This window comes from Scleropages formosus, chromosome 7, assembly GCF_900964775.1.
Source record: "Scleropages formosus chromosome 7, fSclFor1.1, whole genome shotgun sequence".
Classification (NCBI taxonomy): domain Eukaryota; kingdom Metazoa; phylum Chordata; class Actinopteri; order Osteoglossiformes; family Osteoglossidae; genus Scleropages; species Scleropages formosus.
Window position 1 is genome coordinate 13288676 of NC_041812.1, and position 24199 is coordinate 13312874.

The following is a 24199-nucleotide window of genomic DNA, read 5'->3' on the forward strand; positions in this document are numbered from 1 at the left end:
GAAAAAATCACACTTAATGGTAAGATTTTTTCAAGAAAGGAGAGGTCTGGGAAAACGAATAAACTTGGGATTGAAGGCTGTGTGTGCTGCATGTGCGGCTGTGAACACAGAAAACAGATGGAAAATGGAGCCAGTACGAAGGCAGCGCAGGGCCAAGGAGACCCATCACCCTGACCTTCTGGGCTCAACCCATGTGCACCTGCCAGCAACCTGGAGTATCCGCACATGAGAATCGCTGCTTCCACGTACCCTTTTTCGGAGCATGAGCCAGGAAAGCAAAGTCAGACTTGAAAGGGAGTTGACCGTGTGTCTAACCGTCCCATGTGTCACCTTGGCAGCTCCTCAGGAAGGACTTTCACATGGACAACCAGTATCTCCTTCTCACAGCAGAATGTTGAGTGGCTTTAGGAAAAATGAAACACAACCATTCCAGCTGAAATGGGCACAAGACGACTCAGGGACAAACTCACACCTGTTATTTTTGTGTACTGAACCAGTGCAGATCTTTTGGGTGTGGTTAATATTGCTTTTTTCTGAAAACAAAAAAAATCACTTCCAGGCATTTTTTTCGGGCTGACGGAGAACATGTAATGGAGCTCACGAACCCTCATTGTCCACGGTCTGACAGACACACAAGCATTTGTACACTTTCTGATGGTCCTACCTGCAGTCTGTCACCTGTGCGGGTTCCAGTGAGGGTTTTGATTAGGGTTAGTGTCCCCGTCACTGCACCATTGATACCTTGTCATGTGTCATGTGTTCTCCACTGGAGCTGCAGCCCTGGACTCAGTGAGAAGCAATACAGCAGCAGGTTTCCCAGCACAGATCTCCAGGGGGGGGTCCACAAAGAGGACCCTAAATAGAATGACATGTCTGTATAACACACGTCCCTGGAATGGAGATTTTTAGGGATGAATTGACTGAATCCGTGCGGTCTGACTTTCCTTTGAGTGAACAAGTGATGGGAAAAGGAACTATAGCTCTATTTCACACACACACACACACACACACACACACACACACACACACATTCTGATCTCTCTCTCTCCGCTCTGCCCTCTAGCTCTAAAGGGAGGAGCGCGCACACACGCCCATACACACAATCGCGCGCGCGCACACACACACTCTCGCTCTCTCTCGGTGCCGTATAAGAGCTCCGGGTCTCGGCAGTGGGAACTGCACACACACTCCGAGGAGGACCGAGATGATCAGCCCTGGAGCCGCAGCAAAATGCTGGATGGACACTTGCTCCTGGGATGGTTATCGATCACTTCTCTGATCCTCCTGATCGGCGGCCCGGGACCCTGCGCTGCCTACTTCGGGTAGGACGCCTTCACCGACGACACACACACACTCACACACAAACACACACAAACACACGTGTGCGCGCGAGAGGGGCTTAGCCTTAGGTCTCCTTTTCTAATAACTTCATATTAACGGTTTCCTGATCATCCTTAATGTTATTCTTATTGGCGGTAGTTAAACCCCATTCATAGAAATTAAAAGTGAAACAGTTTTTATTTCAATGATGGTAATGCTGTCAATAATAATAATAATAATAATAATAATAATAATAATAACAGTAATAATAATACTAGTAGAAGAGTGATTTATTATGGCGTGAGAACTTGTGTTCTGTCAGTAATGGATGTCAGTCAGTTGTCACATTTGTCCTGCCGGGTGCCGGCAGGTTCTTTGATGTGTTACCCTGATTGATGAAGGAGTCCGTGCACGCGCGGTGCCGGAGCGCGCGAGCTCAGCGGACCTTCTCGGCGTCTCCATGTGGGCGCGAGAAAATGAGGAAGGAACGAGCGGTGAACGGGGCACGTGGGGTTGTCTCGGAAAGTGACTCTTTGCTGCGTGAGCTTTGGGATGCGGATGGTCTCTGGGTGGTTTTTGGATGATGATCCGCTGATGGTTTGTGGAGAGGCTCCGCTCTACTCATCCTGCTCAGCTTAGTGATCTTCAGCTGCTCGTTTTCCAGGGAATGAAGGTGTGAGTGACACAGGAGGAGGAAGGAGTGTCATTATTTAGTCGCAGGGCGCAAGCCAAGGTGTCACGCTATCACTAAGGTCAGTCATAACAGAGCAGTCATAACACCGAACCATAGATCTGTCCAGGAGATGTAGAGGACGGACACACTAGACACACAGAGGAGCTCTGCAAGATGTGTAGGTGAGGTTCTCTCCGCAGCGATAATGAATAGAGCCCACTGTCCATCATCCACCACCTGCTGTCCGCTGTCCACCACATAGATAGAGCAGATTTGGTGCCCGACCAGCCTTTCGTGCTCCCAACAACTTTAATACATCTTTAAAGACAAGCAAAGAATGCCTGATTGATTCATAATTTCACCTTCCATCCTATACACTGCAGTCATCTGGCATTTCATTTGACATTTACATATGCTTGTAAATTATAAATATAAATTATACATACATGTAGATATATATGCATGTATGCATGTACCTATGCCTTCTTTTTGTTTTGTCTGTTACTGAATGTGTTAGTGAAGCATCAAAAAAGCCCTGGTTACCTACCTTTGCCCCTGTTACGCACTGTAAAATATTATTTGGTTAATAGCAAACGAGGGTGTCCCGCATCGCTCATTAACCAGGACACTGACAGGACGTTGAACTAGGGGTCACACATGGCTCTGAGAACAGCTAGAGTCCCGTTCCTCCTAGCAACGCTGGACATGCTGGGAGGCAGATGGGAGAAGGAGACCCATCCGGCATAGAGGTGTTCACGGTCTGTGTTCCTGCAAACAGCAGCATGTACGCTCAACAGAGAGTCGAAAGAACAGTTGTCCTTAAAACGATAAACTAACCCTTTTAATTTGATGGAACTTTTTCATTTTGCTCAAAGTGTTATATCATCACACTCGTAAAGTCAGGCTATAATCATTTAGCGTCAGGGAGTGGCAAGCAGCTGGGAGGTTCTTTGGTGTTTAAGAGGTGTTTTGGAGATGCCCGGAGACTGCAACCCTTCACACAGCCTGGTTTGACCTTCCAGGTGCTCCATGTGATCATCAGGACCAGCCAAAACATCACTCTTGCTTCTTTAGCTCCAAAAATTTGTGTTGCCGTTTCACTCTGTGATCACTTCCATGTGATGCTTTGCTGCGGAAAACCATGGTGAGCACAGTCTCAGTGAGCAGTGCACTGAACCTCAAGCCAGGGTTGTTTCACTTTCCCAAGTGGCATCTTTGGCTCAGAGTTCAGAAACATCTTCCCTGATCTTGACTTTGGAACAGCTGGAACTTTGTAATGGTCATCAGGACTAGTTCACCTTCTGCAGAGAGTGACAGACATACACACCCACATGCTCACACACACTCAAAACGCACAGACACAGACAGTGGTTTCTGCTCTATCGGGTGTACCCAAGTGACCTTCCCAAAGCAGATGACCCTGAAAAGTTACTCGCAGACAATGAAAAAGAGTGCGGGGCCACACACCAGCGGTCGGCTCTTCAAATAAATAAGTGTGCGAGTGAGATACCCTCCCCTGAGGATTGTTGCGCTGCCGGCTTCCTTGAAATAGATGGTAAATGTTGCATACCCAATTTCGCTGCGCGTGGTGGGGCATGAGGGTAACATAAACAGGGCGTACATGCCCCCTCATAGCTCAGTGCAGGATGGGATTCCTGCTGGAGACGAGCAGCCGCTCAAACCATCTTCCCCAAAGCCACAAGAATGCCAATACGGCTTCTTTGCTCCCTGACCTGTTGTGGCAGGTGTGCATGAGCTCCTGCCCCACCTGCTGCTATCCCTCTGCTCTCCCTGAAGCCAAACGCGAGAGGTGTGGGCAGGACGGCACGGGCGTGCTCCAGGGGCCACTCGAGGACACGTCTCAGCCGGAGACGATTATTTGGACGTCCACTTTTGCTGCGTCACTTCAGCACTGGAGCAAGCCGTACAGCAGGCAGTGGTCCCAAAGTCAGCGTGAACATCATGATGTGTCTACAACCCTAACCATCAATTGGTGCCTTTGGTTTGCCCTTTGTGTTTCAGAGTAAATGATCATTCTGCTGTGTTTCTCCGTGCGTAAAGACACCCTCCTCTTAGACCATGTGCAACACTATGCAATGCAGAGAAAAAAATTGGCTCATCTTGTCGTGTCATTTAACTGCTAGAAGGAGGGATGCTTGTCTGAGTGTGGATGAATTTCCAGCAACATGTTTTTTTCCATGCACACGCCCTTTATGTGGGTAAGAGCTCAGATCATGCAGCTCAGATGGACCGGAATGTCAAGTTTGTGCTCATATTTGTGAGATTGCAGTACAACCATACAATTAGCAGGACTTTGGTGTGAAGTCGTACCTTGGAGTTCTTTTGTGTTCCAGAGGGCTGTCCATCCGAGGGGAGCCCCATGGAAGCAATGAAATGAAGCTGGTGTCCCCTCTAGACTTCCTTATTGTCTTCTGATAGATCTGCCACTGGATCTGTGCTCTGCAGCTGTCAGACCGGCTCGTTTGCACGGATATGAAAAGCTGTAACGTGAAGAGTTTGAAAGTGTTTCGATCACCGGTCCTTCTCTGGGTTCCTGCGTTACAAGGAAAAAACCTTATTTGTACAGCTGAAAATTCAGGAAACATCTGAATTCTGCATTCTGCATTTGAAGCAGATTCTCTGCAGACGTTTTGACTCCTGCTGCGGTACCGTAATTTACTGTGCGAAAGAAAGAGCCATTTCAGGTCACAACCTTTTTCACAGTTGAATTTGCCATTTCATTTATGCACATTTATGAGATGAGACGTATGGCATGTGTCCTGATCACGGTGTAGATCTTTGCCCTCTATCCATGCTGTTTCCACAGTTTGGTGACTTGGTTTCATGGGCATGTTGGTACCGCGGTGCTCAGATAGGGGACGCTCTGTAATTACCCCTCATCAGGGTTGGTGGGCTGCTGTGGGACAGACTCATAACAGGGTCTTAGGGCCCGGTTGTTCGGATGCAGGTGGTGTGTCCAGGCAAGGGTAGAGCGGCCACTCTCTTTGCAGGAGGTGCTTTCCTGTGGCCACAGGGACACCATGGGACCCCGGAAACTCCATAATCTAGCCAGAAGGGTCAGTGCAGAACTCTTGGTTCCGTTTATTCATTTAACTTCAGCATAGACTCTCCCTTCCCTCTGAAGATTGTTAATGTCCGGGCAGTGGCGTAGGGGACGGGTTCGTGGCTCGTCGGAACACGTTGTGGGATGCCTGTAGTACAGGAGGTGTCCACCAGGGGGAGCAGGACGCTTTCCACTCGGACCCTGGTCCTCTATCAACACTTTGTAGCGTAACTCAAGGAACGTGGGAAATTAATTGCAAAAGGAGCCATATCAAAGGGCACATGATCACTGTGCATATAAACCGTGGAGTAAAAAAACAATTTCCAGCTGCCTCAGATGTGGTCGGGCGTGTTTGAGGCAGCGAGTGCCTTTGATCCGCACGGCTGTTTGGGGCCTTTCCATCCCCTCAGCCCCGTCAGTCTGTGGACGGCAGTCTCGTTCCTTGTGCCTGTTTCCTTCCACCAGCTGCATGACTGTGGAACAAAGGCGCCTGACAGATGTTTGCACACTACAAATGAGATGTTTTCTTTATTACCATACAATATTTTATTCTGTTTCTACTCAGGGAATCAGCGCTAGCCTACACAGAAAAGATCATGACACGTCCAATTTGTAATTAAAGAGACGAAAAAGGAATGGACGTGTATGAAAAGTCATGTTGCATTCATCTGCGTTAAATGTGCGCAGAAGGTAAAATTTAGGTCTGTATGTAAGCCTATTATTCCCCCCTCTTGGCTACTCCTCTTACCACATGCTTTCTTCTCACAGTTAAAGACATCTAATATTAGTGCTGTTGTAGTGACTGACCATTCAAAGATGTTGCATTAATGGGCTGACCTGGTAGACCAAGAGGTGAAGTGTTGATTTCCATCCATCCATCCATCCATCCATCCATCCATCCATCATCAACAACCACTCGTCCCCAAGTGGGGTCATGGTGAGCTGCAGCCTTACCTGGCAACACAGGGCGCAGGGCCAAAGGGGGAGGGGACACATCCAGGACAGGACGCCAGTTGCAAGGCACCCCAAGCAGAACTTGAGCCCCAGACCTTCCACACAGCATGCACCGGCTGAGCCCACTGCACCACCACACCCCACTTTGATCTCTTTCCACAGATTGAATTCACCGTGTCCCCCCAGTTCCAGTGCATGCTGGGCATGAGGTGTCCAGTGGTTCAACTTTGTTCCATCTGACTGTATTCCTGGACTGCTTGGCTCGGCTCCCCACCATTTGATCTGCCCGGTTGTCCGAAGTTTGTCGCTCCCATGATGTCATAACGTTTTGAGGCCAGCGTCGCTCCCGTGTCCGAGGGCACTGTTTTGAAATGCCAGCCTAATGTATTTGTTTCCTGGTTACAGTCATAACATGCTGACCTTGGTCTGGACCCTTTCACTGGCCTTGGAGAGCTATTCTCATTCAGTGGCATTAATGTTGTACAAAACACGACATCTTGCCACCATCCGCCTTGGCTGCAGCCCAGCCAGTGCACTCAAAGAACCCTTCCTACATCTATCGAAATTTAGAACTGTATTTTAATGCTGGTGGCTCAGCTTTAAACTGCTTTATGAAAGCCCAGGAACACCTGGCAGTGTAATTTGGTTCAATGTTTGTGTATTTTATGGAACATCTAACATTCTCATGCAAAATTGGCTTTTATGACGGGCTGGCTTTGTCAGTAGTAATAATAGCGTGTCATTTACATTCAGCACTAGACATTTGCCTTTGGTCCAGTCTTTAGAAATATCATCAGAGGAATCACCGCTAGCAGCAATGATCCCTTTACTCTATTTACAGAATGGTCTTTTTAACAAACCTCAAAATGTACACTAATACCAGGCAATTGCATGTAACTGAAGGCAACTGCACACTTTTATTGCTATCGGGAATGTATTTAAAATGTACTTGGCACGCTCACATCCGAAAGGTTTTGTCGTTTTGGTATTGCAAACTGCCAGCAAGACCACAGTTCGGAAATATGGGCTTTCAGATGAAGAGCTTCCAATCCTGCTCGACCAGTCAACTGTGCATGATATGGATGGCTAATCCTCAGATACGAAAGGGAAAATCTCATTCAGAGGGAATACGCAGATCTTCATCGCAGACACGCAGAAGACAAGGCCAATATGCATTGTGGGAAAGCAAATGGCAGTGTTTGTGTAGGACTGGTTATATTAATTACTGCCACTTGCCATGTCTTCAGCTTTCCGTTCCAGACCACAGCACAATTTCCCCTACTGTCTTGTGGGAAGGTTGTGAAAGACATTCCGTATTCAACTGCGGGGGATTGACATAAGTCCTCTTCCAACCGGCGTTTCTCTGCTACCAACACCCGCCATGGATAAATCAGATTAGAAAAGGCATATAGTGGGTGAGAACTTCAAGTTCCCTGTCATCTTAAGCTAAGACATCCTAGACAGTGTGAACATGGAAAAAAAGGAGGACACATCTAAGGAGAAATGCTGTAAAAAGAGGATTGATCACTTTACAGGTCAATCAGTCTTTATAGTCAATTTTCTTCTCCCAGGGCAAGAAATTTCAAAAACACATTAACAGTCAGGCTAATTTTCCAGTCAAGATCAAGGTCTTTACTTTGCAGGCTGGCAAAATCATCGCATTCAGCTTTTGACTGGAAGACAGATGCCCAGAGGGAGTCCGCAGGAAGTAAGCTTGAGTTTGAGTGGTTTACCCCACAGCATTGCAGTTCTGAGGGCCATTAGGCCTGCAGGATGGTTGCAACGATAGTCAATGACTGATGGACTCTGAAAGGGGAACTTGGGGAGGAAACAGTACTGTGGCCTAATGTGGTGGCTTCCACAACACATCCCCAAAAACCTTTGTAATCAGAGTTACTAGAGAGATGGATTGTTGCTGCTGGGGAGATTCAGCCCTGCTATGTGCATACTTGGCATGAGGCTACAGTCCCAGTCAAAACATCTCCAAGAAAGAGAACACGATCAGGTACTACTGTATGAGTTCCTTTGTGTGTGAACAACAAACAGCATCCATAAGGCACAAAATGTCAGGCTTCAGTCAAATTTTCATTCCAGCTGTCGTGTGCGATTAAACACTCACGGCTACCTGTGGAAGGTCACCTGTCCGTCACCACAAAAGACCGCAGAGTACCTTTATGAACAATACTGTTGTCAGTACCGTGGTGTTGAAGGAACAACAGAAGAAGGTGACGGAGAGTCTCAAGAGAGTGTTCAGTTGGCTCTCTTGCGTGTCGTGTGCAGTCAGTGTGACGATAACCGCGGGAAAATTAAATAAGCCTAGATTCTCTGACAAGTGATGTGAATTCCGTCGCATCCAGTGATAAATAAACCACGTAATCCTTCATCGGCAGCTGTAACTAACCGTAAATGATCTGAATGAACCTGGCCTGTTTCACATGCTGCCTCATCTGCTTTCATTGTGACTCTAACTTGAGAAGTCACTTGTTTTTCAGCTGTCATCATTTACGGTAAAAGAAGAGATGACTAATGAGCGAGGAAGTAAACAGGGGTTGCAGAGCACTTGTTCTTTTGGATTGCCATTTGCCTTGTTGCCAAACACTTATCCAGTTAATTCCTGGGAATGAAGCTTCGTATAACCCCTGTGACTATAAAGTCCCCTTTATTAAAGACACCTTTCACAGAAGAAATTCCCACTCGTGTGTGTGACACAGACAACGGGAGTTTTTGTGCGCTTGCACGTGTATGTGTGTGTGTCTGCTGGTGCTGGGAACGCCCAGGTGCCATGGCGTGAGCTGGTGCTTCAGGGGTCATGTGGCCCCTGAGTGGCGGCCACCCGCCTGCTGTGCCAGCCACGGAGCCCGGGGTCCTCTCACCGCTAAACCTCTTAGCTGCACCCCGCCACCCTCACCCAGTGCCGCTGTCACTGAGCCACGCCAAGCATGCTGGATTAAGGTCTGTACTTGTTGCTTCAGCTCGTGCCACTGGCTCAAACGACCTACATTACGCATATGTCTGCATTGCTCTAGGATCGCCCTGCGAGGAGTTCAGCGGGGGTCTCCCATGTCACGCTGGGGCCTAAAGGAAATTTAAAGCTTCGCAGTATCCATGACACTTGGGCGATGCTGCACTTGGTCACATCTTGTACATTTCAGTCCCGTGTGCCCTCCTGGAGGGGTAAAAAGCTGAGAGTTTCTGTGCATGAGTCTTCCCTTAACTCTGTGTCACATTCATATTATTCATCGTTGGACACATTTCGGTGCTGACGTGGAGCTTTTCAAGCTCTCGCCACGTGGAAATCTGCGCACAGTGAGGCCGACTGATCTGATTGCTTGGAATGCATGTAGCCCTCATGTGCGGTGAAGGAACAGGCAGCCCATGACACGTCCCATGTCCCGTGTCACTGAGTAGAGGGTGCTGTGGGACAGTTAAGTGTCCTTACATCAACCTTACACAGAATTGTTCCTTTATGATAGCTGAAACGGCAATGGTGACAAAGAGCTGTAACTGAGCAGTAAATGCTTGGAACGCACTTGTGCAGTTAGTCCCTCGTGCAGTTTCTCAAGCATCCTTCCAGCATGTTCCAGAGTTTCACTGAGTTTCAAAGAGGTCGAGCAAGCAGCATGTTTTCAAGAGAAGCCCACCATAAGAGTGTGTTGATGGCAATGCATTTTTTAGCCTCTAATGGAGTTTGTCATTTTGTCTTTTCTCCTTAAACACGGTCTAAATTGATTCCAGAAGCAGAACTAGAATCAGCCAGAGCTGAAGAACTGGATGGCCTGAAGCATCGGCAGCCCCTTACAGGAAGTGACCTGCCAGACTTGACCTAAATGCTGAGGTCAGGAGTTTACCTGAGTCTTTTGAAAGATACTTTAGCTCAAAGTAGAACATGTTGTTCAAGCAAACAGATCCAAGTATGTCACAACATTTTCTTCCAACTTTGATTTTTTAAAAGTCCGGTTCCATTTTTGCTTGTTTTAAACCAAACCCCATTGTTAGCAGTGCTGCCTCGGTTTCTACACTCTTGGGGTTTCCTGCTGATAAATTTGGATCAGATTGTTTTGGAAAGGTTCTTGCAATATAGAAGTATTACACCTGTTTTACTTACCTATTTGATGAACTGTTTCTGTATCTCACCTGGCTGTTATGATCTGGTTTTGCAGGGAGTGTTAAGAGGGGTTTGGGTCAACGACTGGAGGGAACAATTAGCAGTCATTGGAGATAATTACATCGCTGGGGGCTGGAGGGACCAGTAGGGGCAGGACCACACAGTCAGTGGGTTTTAATGCAATGTTGGATTACCCCGCTGTCCCCATCACCTGCACGCGTTCAGCGGGGTCTCACATACAAAGACCTAGAGTCGCACCTGTGCACGTGCATACACAGACTGCACCTGTTGTTTGGGAGGAGCAATGGGACGGGGAGCAGGATGGTGCGTACTGCAGGGTGCTGTTTCAGGACCCTCCTGTTTTCATTGCAATTTTGTACAAGTTTTATTGTATACCGATTATTACCATGATAATTTACTATGCTCTACACCAATTTGAAGTAGCCCACCTGACTTATAGAGTTACCCAAACAGCTTCAGGCAGTGCAGTTCCTAGTATTTAGCTGTATCAGCGAATGTTTGCCAAGCTAAATCAAAACTGCTTTGCATTTGACATCTGAGCAATTGATTCCCTACCTGTGCTTGAAGGGTTGAGAGAATCCCACTGAAATAGATTTTTGGTTTTTATACATTCAAAAGCATTCTGAGAACTTTTTTGATGATGTATTTTAGGTTTTAGCACATCAAACATTGCCATCAGCAGTGAGTATTCTTTTTCTCTTGAACAAGAGCAGTGAGTATACATTTTTAATGCTGTGACTGGCATTCCGGTTTTATTGAACAATTTGTTGGCCTTGGAACTGAGAGCTGGGCGACGCCCTCCACTTACTGCCTTTTGCCTTTTGAACACACTGTAACATCATGTCTGCTTGGAAGGCATGGCTTGGTAATGTGTTCCATACTGCCGGACTCTCTGAGAAGGAGGGGGAAACCATCTCCTGTTATCACCTCCATGCACTTTCCAGGTGATGGGGACCAGATGGCTAGTTCTTGGGCATCAGTCCCGAAAACCCAGAGCCAGAGTTACATTAAAGACTTGAGCCTGCACTGTTCGAAGGGGGAACTGCAGTGAACTGAAACCACTTGCTTCCATTTCACCCTGTCTGTGTTGGTTGTAACTGATGCTCCTGGTTGTCTCGTTGCTTTATAGCGTTAGCTAACTGTTGTTCATGGACACATCTGTGGGTTCCTTTGGCAGTGCTGATGGGCCAGAGGTGTGTGTATGTGTAGCTGAAAGGTTGTCTGGTCATAGTGTTGGAATCTTCTTCTTGATCCCATTCTGTGAAAACAAACACGACTCTTGGTAATAGTTTTGTCCAGCAGCACAGCTGTACACCCAAATTCATCAGCCATAACAAGGTCTTCACAGGGATAATGGGGTGTTTAAGGACAACAGCAGTTGACTTGTTCAGCTCAGATTTTTGGTTCTAGTCTAGAACATCTGGAACAGTAGGTTTTGGCAGTCAGACAAAGATGGATAAAATCACTGTCAAACGCAGAACTGGATGTGTAAGCCTGAAATGGCAGTTGTGCGGTAACAGGAGGAAAAGACTATTTGCCCAGATGATGCGAGCGTAGCACCTCCTCTGCTTTTTACTTTGTCTGATTTCTCTGTGGAGGACAGAAGAGTAAGGTGCAGTAACCCCACACCAGTGCACTAAATCTCAGCCTCTGGTTAGTGTGGGCTTTGAGGCCTCCTGCTCACAACCCCTGGATCCTCCATTCTGGGCTGCGAAGATAGCTGGGCCTCATGGCCGTTTTAGTGGTTCGGGCAGCCTATGGAGCAGATGCAGAGGGAATTTCTTGGTCAGATAGACACTGCTCAGCCCACCTACTTGAGACCTTCAAACTGGATGCAAGCTCTTGTCCTCCCTCTCAGAAACTGCCAGTCCTTCCTTTCTTTTGAAGCCACTTCATTGTGTCTGAAAGGAGAAAGCAGGACAGATGAACGTGTTTATTCATGTATGAATAATACACACACAGCATCATGCTCAGATTTGAAACTTTGGGCTGTAGGAAGCCATGAAACCTGGTTTGCACATTGTGGACTATTAAAAGGTCTACTGACTTCCAGCAAATTTTAAAGCAGCTCTTAAGTCAGTTCTTTCCGGCAGACTCGAGACCCCAGTGAGGTTATGTTTTTGTTCCTTTATCCCGGGCCAAAGCCATACTTTAATTTCCTTCAATGGCAAGCGTCGCAGGTTAGTCACCCATCTAGGTGGAAGTCCAGGGGGAGCAGCATGCCGCAGTAGGAACCTTTTGCTAGGGGCCACGGTTGTCGTCAGGGCTGCTGAATGAATGTGCGCAAACACTGGAGTGGAGCCTGCGACTGGAACAGAGTTGCGCACACAGCTCGTTCTTCATGCTGTTAAAAATTTGTGGCTGTTGTCAGGGCATTTGTGATTTCTTTCAATTTCTTACAATATATCAGCTGTGTACCAACAGGCGAGGCTCGGTCTTTGCTCCTCTGCCTTGGTCACATCTGCTCCTGATTAGTCCCTCATTGGTCTCCTGGTGTCCTCAACGCGTGTGGGAACTTGTGTGTATGGCTCTCACTCATTTTTCTTAGTCCTTGCTCCCCTATATTCTTCCTAATTCCTGGGCAAAATTATTATTTATTCATTCGTGGAGTCATGATTCATACCGCACAAGTGAGCCACAAGAGCTGGCTCTACTTCTGAGTTTCTTTCTCTGACAGAAAATAATTTTTCATTAACGAAAAAGAGCCACTATGATCTTGGCAAAGGAGGCAAGCTGGGATTGCCAAAATCCATGTTGTCGCCGACAATTTGCAATAAGGAAACCAGACCAAATATTTTCAACAGGGTTAGGCAAATGGCAAGAAATTAAAACATTTAAGAGGAGTGTGTTGTTTGATATAGTGTCACTGCATTTCGACCGATCAAGCAGAAGGGTCCAACCCGTCTTCCCGAACCCAAAGTAAGGGTGCCACTCGACGCACATAAGACCCAAAGCTGTAATGACTGCTCCATTGGTTGTGGCCTGAGAGGCTGCCTCTTAGAACGACTCTGACTTTTGCGTGTTTTCAGAGTCTTCACTCCTCTCTGATCTGAGCACAGTCCCTCCTCCTGCTGCTGCCAAGTTCTGCCTAGTGTATCCCTGCCTACTGCTGAGTTATGCGTACTGTATCAACTTGCCGAATTGGGATTTGGTTAAGACTCTTAAGGGATTAAATATTCAAGAGTTTTTTTAGTACCAATCAATTCCCTCGATTCTGGTCTCAAGTAAAAATGTCTTACAGGAATGTTGTTGATTCAGTGTGTGTAGTTATGGTTTTGTTCTCTGTAGAATATGCAGCTATTGGTCAAAGAGTGTCTGAACTTCAGATTTCAGCTGAATTAAAATATAGAAATGCATTTTATTCTCTTGAAATAAGGACACTTTTGTTAGATTACATTGTTAGATTTTTTGTGTTTGTGCCTTTTGTTTTTTTAACTGCTTCTTGTGGCAAAATTACATGTGTAAAAAAAATTGACCACAAAAAGGCCACATGTAGACATAGAAAGGCATTAGCTACAAATGTGAGAGTTTTAATTTATCACAGACAAATTTGAATGAGTCCCAGATAGCAGACTTTGATCAGGCACACGATCCTTGAGAATCAGCCTGTTGACTGCAGAGCCCCGGTACATATGGGCACACACGTCTGGAAATGCTGATATCTCACAGAATATGTGATGTCAAATACGAGCAAAATCAGAGTACAGACTGAAGGGCCGTGGGGTCAGATGTGAGACTCGGAGCCCACCTAGCCACGCAGGAAGTGGGAAGTGGGTCAGGACGTTCCAGAGGGTACGGCACTGCTCACCCATCTCCTGTAGGTACCGCAGCTGTAATCCCCTGATTGCTGGCAGCCCTGCAGAGCTCCGTCAGGTGGTCCGGGTGGGACCCTGTTATTCTTTCTCAGCTCACGCTATTTAAGGGTGGGGGCGTGGGAGGGAAGGGCGGAGTCTCACCCAGTCTTGTGGTGTGGGGGACCCCAGAGGAGGGCTTTTCACTGGGCTGAGTCGTCTAACTAATGCCCTTGATTGAACTGAAGCAAGCCACTTCTTCCCACAATTCTGAGTGTAAGCGGGATTTATGAAGACCATCGATGTGCCCCCCCAAGCAAACAGCCCTTATGTTTAATCATCCTAAGGAACTTCATAATTTCAGTAGCAGTGAAAATGCCAGGTCCATGGAAACAATGGCCATGTTTGTTCTTTTTGCTTGACTTTGCGAGGTAGCTAGTCCAGGATAGTAAACTCAATTGTGCTTCTGTTCCCCCCAGCCCTGTGTCACAGTGGAGTACAGGAGTATTTGGCTCCGCTCATAATATCACTGTCAGTCATTGTTAATCCACCTCTAAGCAGCTGCCAAGGGGGAAACAGGGTGGGGGGGGTTCACCATTCCTCTTCAACATGTTCGCTCAGAAGACATTGCCCTTGAGTGACACATAAAATTCATTCTCTCAGACTGAAAGCAGTGTGCTCTTTTCCCCTTTTCTGTATGAAACCCTTTATGATTTTAATTTTTCTCCACCTCTAAGCATATAAGGGATGGAGAAAAATAAAAATGACTAAAATTATTATTTTCATTTTTCTCTACCAAAAGAATTTAATTTCAGTCTTTATTGATAATATGTGATGCGATTGTCCTAGGCTCTTGTCAACATCCATCTTGTAGACGTGATGGAATGGGTTGAGAAAACAAATCAAAGACCATCAGTAACAAACAGGCAAGTATTACGAAGTGTTTTTTTTACAAGGCTCATGGTGATACAACACTTGAGCACTTTGGTTAAGACTACCGGTGTAACCAGTTCAGGTAGCTGGAGCTTCAGTCCACGTTCAGCACAGCCCTTGAGGAGGAGGCCAGCTCTCCAGTAACAATTTGTCTTTATTTCATGCATAAATGCTTCCCCATCGGTTCAATCTCAGGCCTCCCAAGACCCAATAGATTGTTTTTGTTCTGCCTCGGCTTTGGAAAAACATGACAGTAATAAACTAATGTATCTGTGTGTGTGTGCACATGTACATACGTATGTACATAAAGCAAACTTTAGGTGCAATATGAAGTGTTGATGCTGGATCCCGGGGGATAAAATGGTGGGGTAAACAATCCTAGACATTACTCTGTGAGAAAATGCTCTTGAGGGAAAGGTTTAAGGTGCACAACTGGAGACTGCGAAGCTGAATAAACAGCTGCGAGACTCTCACCTCACTTTTAAGATATTAGCAGCATTTCACAGCATCTTGCACCTGATTGCGCCATGCCCCAGATGTGTCACTATTATACGACAGTACCGAAAAAGCATATCAATGTGCCCAAGAGCATCACACATAGCAAGATGAGAAATGTGTATATGCATGAGAGCTTGTGAAGGTGCGAGCGGGTGCGAGCAGTGACTCTGCAGACATAATAGGGTTGGGTGTGTGGTGGTTTAAAAGACATTTTCAAGGTGAAATGAGCCACGCCGAAATATATTCCACGAGACGTAAAAGAATGTGTTACTGAGTGCCATATGGAAAAGATTTTGCTGCAGTGCACAAGGAGCAGCCATGTGGGTGTCGGTTATTTGTGACACATGAAGAAGGCACGACTTGCACACGGAGCATATTTTCCCTTATAGGTTTATTACCGTTTTGCACAGTTGCGAGTAATGTGTCGATTTGAGTTTGGCTGCTGGAGTCCCTCAGTCCCGTTGTCGATGAGACTGTTTCGTCTCTGTGTCCCCCAGGCGCCAGGTTCAAGGTCCCCGCCGGTCGGAGCACAGTTGCTTTCTGCATGTGCGCTGTGGCGGCTGGACGCAGCGCTGAGTCTGTCAGCTGTCAGTCTATATTTGCCTCTGAAAAAGCTGTGGCATCTCAGACACTAGACCATGTCACCACTCTCTGTAATGGCCACTTGTACTGCGGAGGATAATACTGCATCTGAGTCGTGCAGTGCCGCATTGTGTCCCACGGGGCTGGAGTCCTTGTGTAATTGTCGCCTTCCTCGACTTGCTGGCCGTCCATTATCTCATCCCGCCCGGCTCCTTTTCGTTTCAGTTTCCTCAGGCTAAAAATACCTGCCTACAACATTCATTACACACTTCACCTTTTATGATAGCACTGGGGCCTCGGTGCATGTTATGGGATTGTCGTTACCTGGTACCCATAAACGTGTCACCAGGCAACATGTGTTGCCTTGTTTATGGACAAGAGGTCAAGTGCATCTAATGGTTTGATGAAGTCAGTCACTCTTGTCAAAATCATTACCCTCTGTCAAAATGTTAGCGCAAAGAACAGAAAGTGCTGCAGGGATGATGCATATTATTTCGTTTATGACTCGTATCACTTTGTCTACTGGAGCAGCGCCCACAGGACGAAATGCACAAGGTGAACAAGGAATGACTTTAAGGTGGGCTGGAATGCAGCTGTAATGAAATAAAAGTTACAACTGTACAAACACAGAACGCAGAAGCTTTGGCTACCCTCACAAGGAGAGGCACACATGACGAGTGAAGGCAAGCAGGGGAATTTATGTGTAAAAGAGCATGACGGCAAACACAGGCTTGCTTGCCCTCTTTCACTCTCCGTCTTTCTTTCCTTTTTATTCTATATTCCACTTTCACTGGCCAGCTCTTCGCACAGGTGGAGGTTTGTGTGGAAAACAGTTACCAAACAACTGCCACCTTCCATGTTTCCAAGCACTGTTCTCGTTATATTGGCTTTATGTTTATTCTAAATACTTTAAGCCGCTGCGAATAAAAGCCAGAGCTGGAGGCTTGTCAGTTTGCTTTACCCGAGTCGTTTATATTCAATAGCCTTACACACACCTTGCATCTGTCCCCATCTACTCCCACTGGTTGCTAGTGACAGAGTCTAGCAAAAACAATGATTCAGCATGTTTAGTCTTTTCCTCCACCCCATGTACTCAGTAGTTAGTGTAGGTAAACCCCTGTGAACCCTAAACCCTAACCCTATGGATGTTAAATCACTGCTAACTTCCCCATCTTTCCCGTTACTCCCTATTCACATATTTCTCAAAGCATAGTCTCTGTAATCAACACCTAACAAGATGACCATACGCTCACTGTACATAACCGGTAGGAATATGGACTTGGCTTCTCTCAGTCACCTGGTCCTTACTGGATGTGATTGCTGTCAATCAAGAGGATGGCAGAGAGAGAGAGCAGTAACTTTCCAATGAATGCAGCCTGTGATTGCAGTTATATGTGCTCTATGCTAAGCTGTGTTCAGCCCAAATGTTATGTCACTTGTGGCAGGTAAGTATGTTCCATGAACACAACTGACCAAATTTTCCTCCTGGTCATTTATGGATCACTGAGCTTCTTGTGTTGGAAATAACCTATAAATGCCTCAAAACGCAATGATAAATGAGCAGTGCTGTCCTTTGAGGGCTTGCCATATGGCATCACCTCTCGTACTCTTAGCATTCTCATGAGAACGTAAAAATGTCACCCTTACACATAGACTGTAAATATAAATCTCTGATGAGCAGCAAACGGATCATAAGATGAATTTAAAACTTTGCTCAACCAGCGCAAGTACAGAAGTCTATCATTGCTCTTTCATGGGTTTCTAAGCAGTCACATATTAGACAGTTCCTTATATACCTTCCTTTCTAATGACATTGTGTTTTTTCTTCAGTCTCTTCCCTCATATGCGAAGTCATAGAATAAAAGTGGTACTGAAAACTCAGGGTTGATATCACAGAGTAATTCTGCGAAATCTCTGGCAAACTAGCAAGCGAAGGACACTATCAGTGCGGAGTGTAATCGTCAGTATGATCTCTCTATACCTAAATTTAGCTGCTTAATGTTGTCCGAGAGGTGAAGGTGATTTGAAAAGTGTACTTCGATGAGGTAATAAAGAACTAATGAAAACTGGCAGGCCTGTCTGTGACCTTATGCATGTTCCCTCAGCACTATGGGTTACAACTGACACACATTTTGTGGCAAATGAAGTAGGGCACTATCCGCAGCTCTGAGACACCGCCCTGCTATAGGACTTCATCTCCCCAGTAGTGTCAGAGCGACATGTGGCGGGCCTCTTCTCCAGCAGACCACCTCCTACCTCGACGTAATCAGCAAAGTCTGGAGAGGTTGGTGGGCAGCCAAAAGCAACAGACAAGGCTGGTCCAAAGCAAATGGCAAGGCCTCATTGAGGGAACGTCTGCTGAGCTTCAGCGGCCTGGAGAAGAGCGCATGCAGCAGTTGGCTCAAAGACGTGCAGAAAATACATAAATGAATGTACAGAATAGAAACAAAGTAAGCAGTCGGACTGTTCCATGGAAGCAGTGGTACCTAAGGCTTGTACTGGTATTAGATTTATTTTTGTTAGTAATCAGCAGCGATGGTTTGTAATGAAATGTTTCAGCACACATTGTGCCTAATAAGGGGTTAACAAGGTGTGTGAAGGCCAGCACGGCTTCAGAGTACCCTGCTTATAGCTGTTACATCACATTATTTATTAGCTCAGCAGACCCCTTCGTGCTTGCAAGTTTTCCCATTTATTCAGCTGGACATTTCCTGATGTAATTGTAAGTTACATACACTGCTCAAGGGTACAACAGCTGTAGCCCTTGTGGGATTTGAACCAGGACATAATTGAAAGTGTTTGGCTGGAGCGGCCCAAAGTGCACGGTGCCAATGGAACACGCCGTGTCGATGACTCAACAGAGAAACCTGACTGCCAATCATTTCCCCCAGGTCCGATTTCCCAGAGAGCAACTCCATCGGCCGAGGAGCATTCTGTGGATTTCCGAGCCTTCTGAGCCCGAGAACCATTTTCAAGGTCCTCATCAGCGGAGCACAAATGGGGAGCAGTTGCCAGAGCCAGTCCGTTAAAATAATGAAGCAATGTCTATGGAAACAATGTGTGGTATGGTGTAGGTTGGGTGGGCAGAGACGTGCATGTACCTGCACGGTGGGCGGTGCGGAGCTTGTGTTTCAGTCAGCTGGAAGCAAAACACTCATATGATCCGGATGGCCCTTCAAGGTCATTTCAAATATTTAGGTGGGCAAAATGTTTCAGCTGAGAGGTGAGAGGTGCACCATAAATCAATATTGCCTGGAATTTGGATGGGCCTGTGGCTGCGAATGGTAACTGATACATCATACATTTGCCTTAACGTCTTCTTTCTTGTAAATAAAGGAGAGTAAAGTTTCATATTTTTTAATGGTCGAGCCCATGTTCTGTTGTAAATGAAATACACTAGTCTATATAGAAACAACTTTATTCCTGCTCAGGTCATTCAGGTGTAAAACAAAGGCCCAGTAGGTTAGTGGACCTGATGCATGACTGGGTCTGCCTGAAAACCCCATTCGAACACCTCTGGTTGTATGTCAGTCATCTTAATTTTTCCACTTAATGTCTCAATTGGACCAAAATGCATGTTGCAGATAGCCTATTAGGTTATCTGACTTAAAAATATTGTTTAATGTCTTTTAGCTGTTTCTTAGAGTAAATCCATAAGCTATGCCCAGATTGCTAGGAGTCCCAGAAGGCTGGGGAACATTGTAAAAAATAGTTGAATAGATGTTAAGAATTTCATTGCATTGCAACTCAATGTCACATTAGAAAAATACCAAAGAAATCCCTTTAATCTTGACATCTGCATATATGAATGCCTTCTCAGGAATAAGGTGGAAATTTTTCATGGGGTCTTTCATTGTCTATCTGTAACAATAATTTAAATTCGGATTTCAAAACTCTGCTCTTCACCATTGCCATGTAGCAAGACCGACTTGGCCAGTGTCATAGAGCAGTGAAGTATATGTAGGAAATTACTGGGTTTGGTATCAAAATTGAAACCTCTCCATGCCGAGCTCTAAATGCTAATATCCGGAGGAAGCTTGTGACTTACCAAGGTCAGGGAAACAGGTCTTTGAATGGTAAACCCTGGAATTTGGATGGTGATGCAAAGCTTTCCAGGACTGTTTCAGGATACTCTTGGTAGACCAATGCAAGTGTCACAGCTGAGTCTAAATTTTCTAGAGCCTCAGGAATAATCAAGGCTCTTTAATCTTCAGCATGTTGGTGCTTTAAAGACTGATACTTGCCTTCATCAGAAAAAACAGAGCCATGCAGAAGGAATTATGGGAAAGACATTGCCATTCTGGGATTACATTCTGGAGTCATGGCGTTGGATTCACTCAACTCACCTTCCGGGGGAATCAAAGACTGCATCCCTTTCTGCCTTCAAATTATTCTTAGTTGAAACCTAAAAATAGTCTGTTGTGCACAGGTCAGACCAGGATTCCCAGGGATTAGCGTGGTGACTTGCTTCTGGCTAGCTTCCAGTCGTCTATGTTGATGGGAAAACGATGACTACTTGCCATGGTGAAAAAGGCGAGCCTATGTGAACCAGGACATCAACTTATTGACATTTAGTGACAATGTTATAAATAGCTGTAAATGGACTTAAAAGTCTTTTTTTTTTAATCTAGAATTCCCCAGAGGGGTGGCAACCACAGGTACTTCGACCCCCAGAGGTTTTTTTATACCTTGCCTTTCATTTGGGAGTTTTTTTGTTCCTTTCCTCTTTGGCCAGTTTTCGTACTGCTTTAATAATTACTAAATCATCATAGTAATTTAACCTATAGCCAACGTTTTCTTTGTTTTGTGCTTCTGATCCTTTTTTCAGCACTCTGTGTGAGAAGAACCCTATATAAATTTGGATTGAACTGAATTGAATTTAATTGAATTGAGCTGGAGGGGCGCGGTGGCGCAGTGGGTTGGACCACAGTCCTGCTCTCCAGTGGGTCTGGGGTTCAAGTCCTGCTTGGGGTGCCTTGTGATGGACTGGTGTCCCGTCCTGGGTGTGTCCCCTCCCCCTCCGGCCTTATGCCCTGTGTTGCCGGGTAGGCTCCGGTTCCCCCGCGACCCCGTATGGGACAAGCGGTTATGAAAATGTGTGTGTGTGTGTGTGTGTGTGAATTGAGCTGTGGCCATGCAAGTGGTAGGCCAGGCAAAGGGACACCTGAATGTGTAAATGAAAGACTCAACACTTTGCAGGCTGTCATTGTTCTAACCTATTGTAACCTAACATTTGACACCGTGTGTGAACAGTTTGTTATGACTCGGCCTTGCTGTCCGACCCTGTATCCTTGAACCAGAGCACTAGTCGCATTAGTGTTAGCTCCTGAAATAGCGTTCTGGTTTCACAGCAGTTGCATTCACAGGCTTTTCCACAAATGCACCAGCACCAGGACACCTGCCTTCCTTGCCCTGCTAAGGCCGCATTAGCTTTTATTTCAGCCCTGTGGCCCTTAGTTGGCTCAGAGGCTCTGCCTGAATCTACATATAAAGGTGTGGAGATCTGCAGCACAATGGTGTTTGTGTCCGACATTCAAAGCACTTGACCCCGGCGGCACCACTATAATCCCTGAAGCGATGGACAGGAGGCTGGTGGATTTAGCATTTAGCTAGGTACTTTACCTCAACCGCTTTAGTGGAGCCACAGCTGTGCTACAGAAACGATGGATCAATATTATGCAGCGTGTGCTAAGCCACCCTCAGTAAGAGCATGCAGACGGCTAATCCGGAGGCATGTGATAATGCATTGACACTGGTGCATTCCAGGTTATCGCTGTAGCGACTGACACCAAATAAACAGTGGTGGCTCGGGTATAAAACCTCATGTTTACTATTTCTCAAACTTATTGTCCAGGATTGGCACACTTTTGTTTCGCCCCTGAGCTACTGGTGTAATGATCCTCAGCAGCACTAAAGTACTTTCTCCTCCTGTTTAAAACTGCACTTCTGGTCTCCTTGATATTTCTTTCCACCTTTTCATAACCATCAAGGTGTTGGATGTAGATAGTTTGCCTTCTGTTCATCTTGGTCTTTAAGTTGGACCAGGAGCTGTGGCTATATACGTATGTCAGGCAGCAGTCAAAGCCACCATCTTGCACTCCAAGGATCTAGATTCAAATCCCACCTCCTGCTGCGGTACCCTCAATCAAAGTACTTACACTCGACTGATACAATAAAAATTACCCTGCTCTCTAAATGGTACAGCAGTGTAAGTTAGCTTATGGAGGAAAGTGCTGGATAAATGAGTAAATGTAATATGTCTGTATTTTATAAATCAGGAGACGTTTTTGAAATCTTGCATAAGCCTTTGGAGATTACGCACGTAGCTGGTGCACACTTTTTAAATTAATAACAGCCATTTGGTTTTGGTTGTTGCGCCCACAGAGCGATCTGCACATGCGACATGACTTCGAATGCTCAAACCCCTGCTAGGAATATTTACCTTCACTGAACAAAGGCGCTTCGGCGAACACTTCGGCCGTCAAGACGCAGCTTGCTGGGATTGTGCTGGAAAGTTCAGCGGCAACGTTTCACACGAGCGAGGAAAGGCAAACAAGTTCAGAAATAAAGGAGCTGTTCGACTTTGACAACATCTCCGAATCTCTATCCTGAAGGCAAAATTCCTAAACAAGGCAGGTCACATCTGTTATTTTAAACTTCTTTGGTTTCCTCCTCCGCTGCAGAGAAGCACAAATAGATGACATAGTCTGCAAGACGATCCCATGAAAGCCATTATCCCAACAATGCGGCCACGCTGAAAGTTTTCGTATGTATGGTTCAACATGATACTAAATTACACTTTATGGACTGCAGTGAGTTACATTTGTCTGTGGCTCTCTCCATATCTCTGGTTTATGAGTGCCCCTTCCCAGGCAGAGGAAGACCATGTCTGAAGGCAGCCAGCATTACCAACGGGGCTGTCAGTGCGGTCGTCACCACAGAGGCGACCTTTCTTTGCTTTATGGCGGCTATGACATGGCCACAGCAGTAGGCTGGAATAAACATACATGCGCTGGGACACACTACACAGTGGTGTAAGCGCAGCACCTCGCAGCCGGTGCACTTTCCCGAAGCGGTTGTCATTTAGCGATTGTTTGCTCTGTGTGCCTGTCAGGCCTGTCATTCTCATATTTTTGGGTGACTTCGGATTCGGTGTGTTTGTTGTACCCGGGCGCATTCGTCATGCCTTTTTCCCGCGACTGAATGAGTAACTGTCAGACGTTTAAAGGCTTCTGCACTTTCTTTTATGCACGGACAGACTTCTTCACAAAGACACACGTCTGTTAGTGTGATAAAGAAGCCATAGTCGCTCAAAAGGAACACACAAAACCCCTGTTTATCTCGGGAGCTGAGCTGGGGTGTCTTTGTTTAAAAAGGCGAACGGCTTATCTGTAGCTTTTATTTGCATTGCTTCAGTTTCTAATGTTTTTTTTTAAAGGAAAAGGCAGCTGTTTTCACTTAAGCTGACGTTTTCTAAAGGCTGAGGCTAGAATTATCTTCAGTTGCATAGATATTTGTGGCATCTGTTTAAAAAGACGCTGTTGTGAAACTGTGCGGCAGCATGCCGGCCTTGCTGCGCGTTGAACATTTACATTTCGACAACAGCAGCATTTCCTGAGCTGAGCTCCACTGCGCTCTGCATTTTCACAGGTTGTGCTCATCTCTACAAGCAGAGCGGATCTGATAACTTTATTGGAATTACAGTTTTAATGGCTCTTTTACTTGTAAAGATTTTTATACCGCAGAAAGAGCGGAATAAATGATACAGACACTACGTTAATGTGCTGACTGAGGAGCTCATTTCAGCACCTAACCCTAACTCTGATCCTAACTCTAACCCTGATCCTAACCCTAACCCTCTTGGCTATTCATCTGTTGATGTTTATTTTGAGGACACAGTAGCAATAATGGGAATATTTGCTATGGGCAGCAGTTTTAATGGGGAACGACCTCTTCTTTTCTGCTCTTGGAGTGTGCAGGGAGCGGTCCTGAGCACCAATTTGCATTTTTTTGTGAGATGTTACCCAACGAGAAAGACAGAAGACAGGATTTGCCCTTTGTATCTATAATTACTGCGTTGTGAGGCTTGCAAAGACATTTGTGTAACATCCCATTTCTCTTCAGCTCCCACTCCACCAGCCCCAGAAAAAAAATGGATGTTTTGACAGATGGATGTGAACTTGCAGCAGCCATTCTGTCTTTAACCAGAACAGGTCTCCTGCGTCTTTAGCAGTGTCAGGCTGTGAAACCTTTAATGT

General features: G+C 46.0%; 1 protein-coding gene across 1 annotated transcript in view; it reads left to right on the top strand.

Moving 5' to 3' along the window:
• The first annotated feature begins 1155 nt into the window (after positions 1-1155).
• The window catches only part of wnt9a (wingless-type MMTV integration site family, member 9A), a 30748-nt gene continuing 7704 nt past the window's right edge, over positions 1156-24199 (top strand). The window contains exon 1 of the mRNA XM_018757666.1: positions 1156-1322. Coding sequence (XP_018613182.1) covers positions 1231-1322 — 92 coding nt within the window. The 5' untranslated portion in view covers positions 1156-1230. The remainder of the gene's footprint in view (positions 1323-24199) is intronic.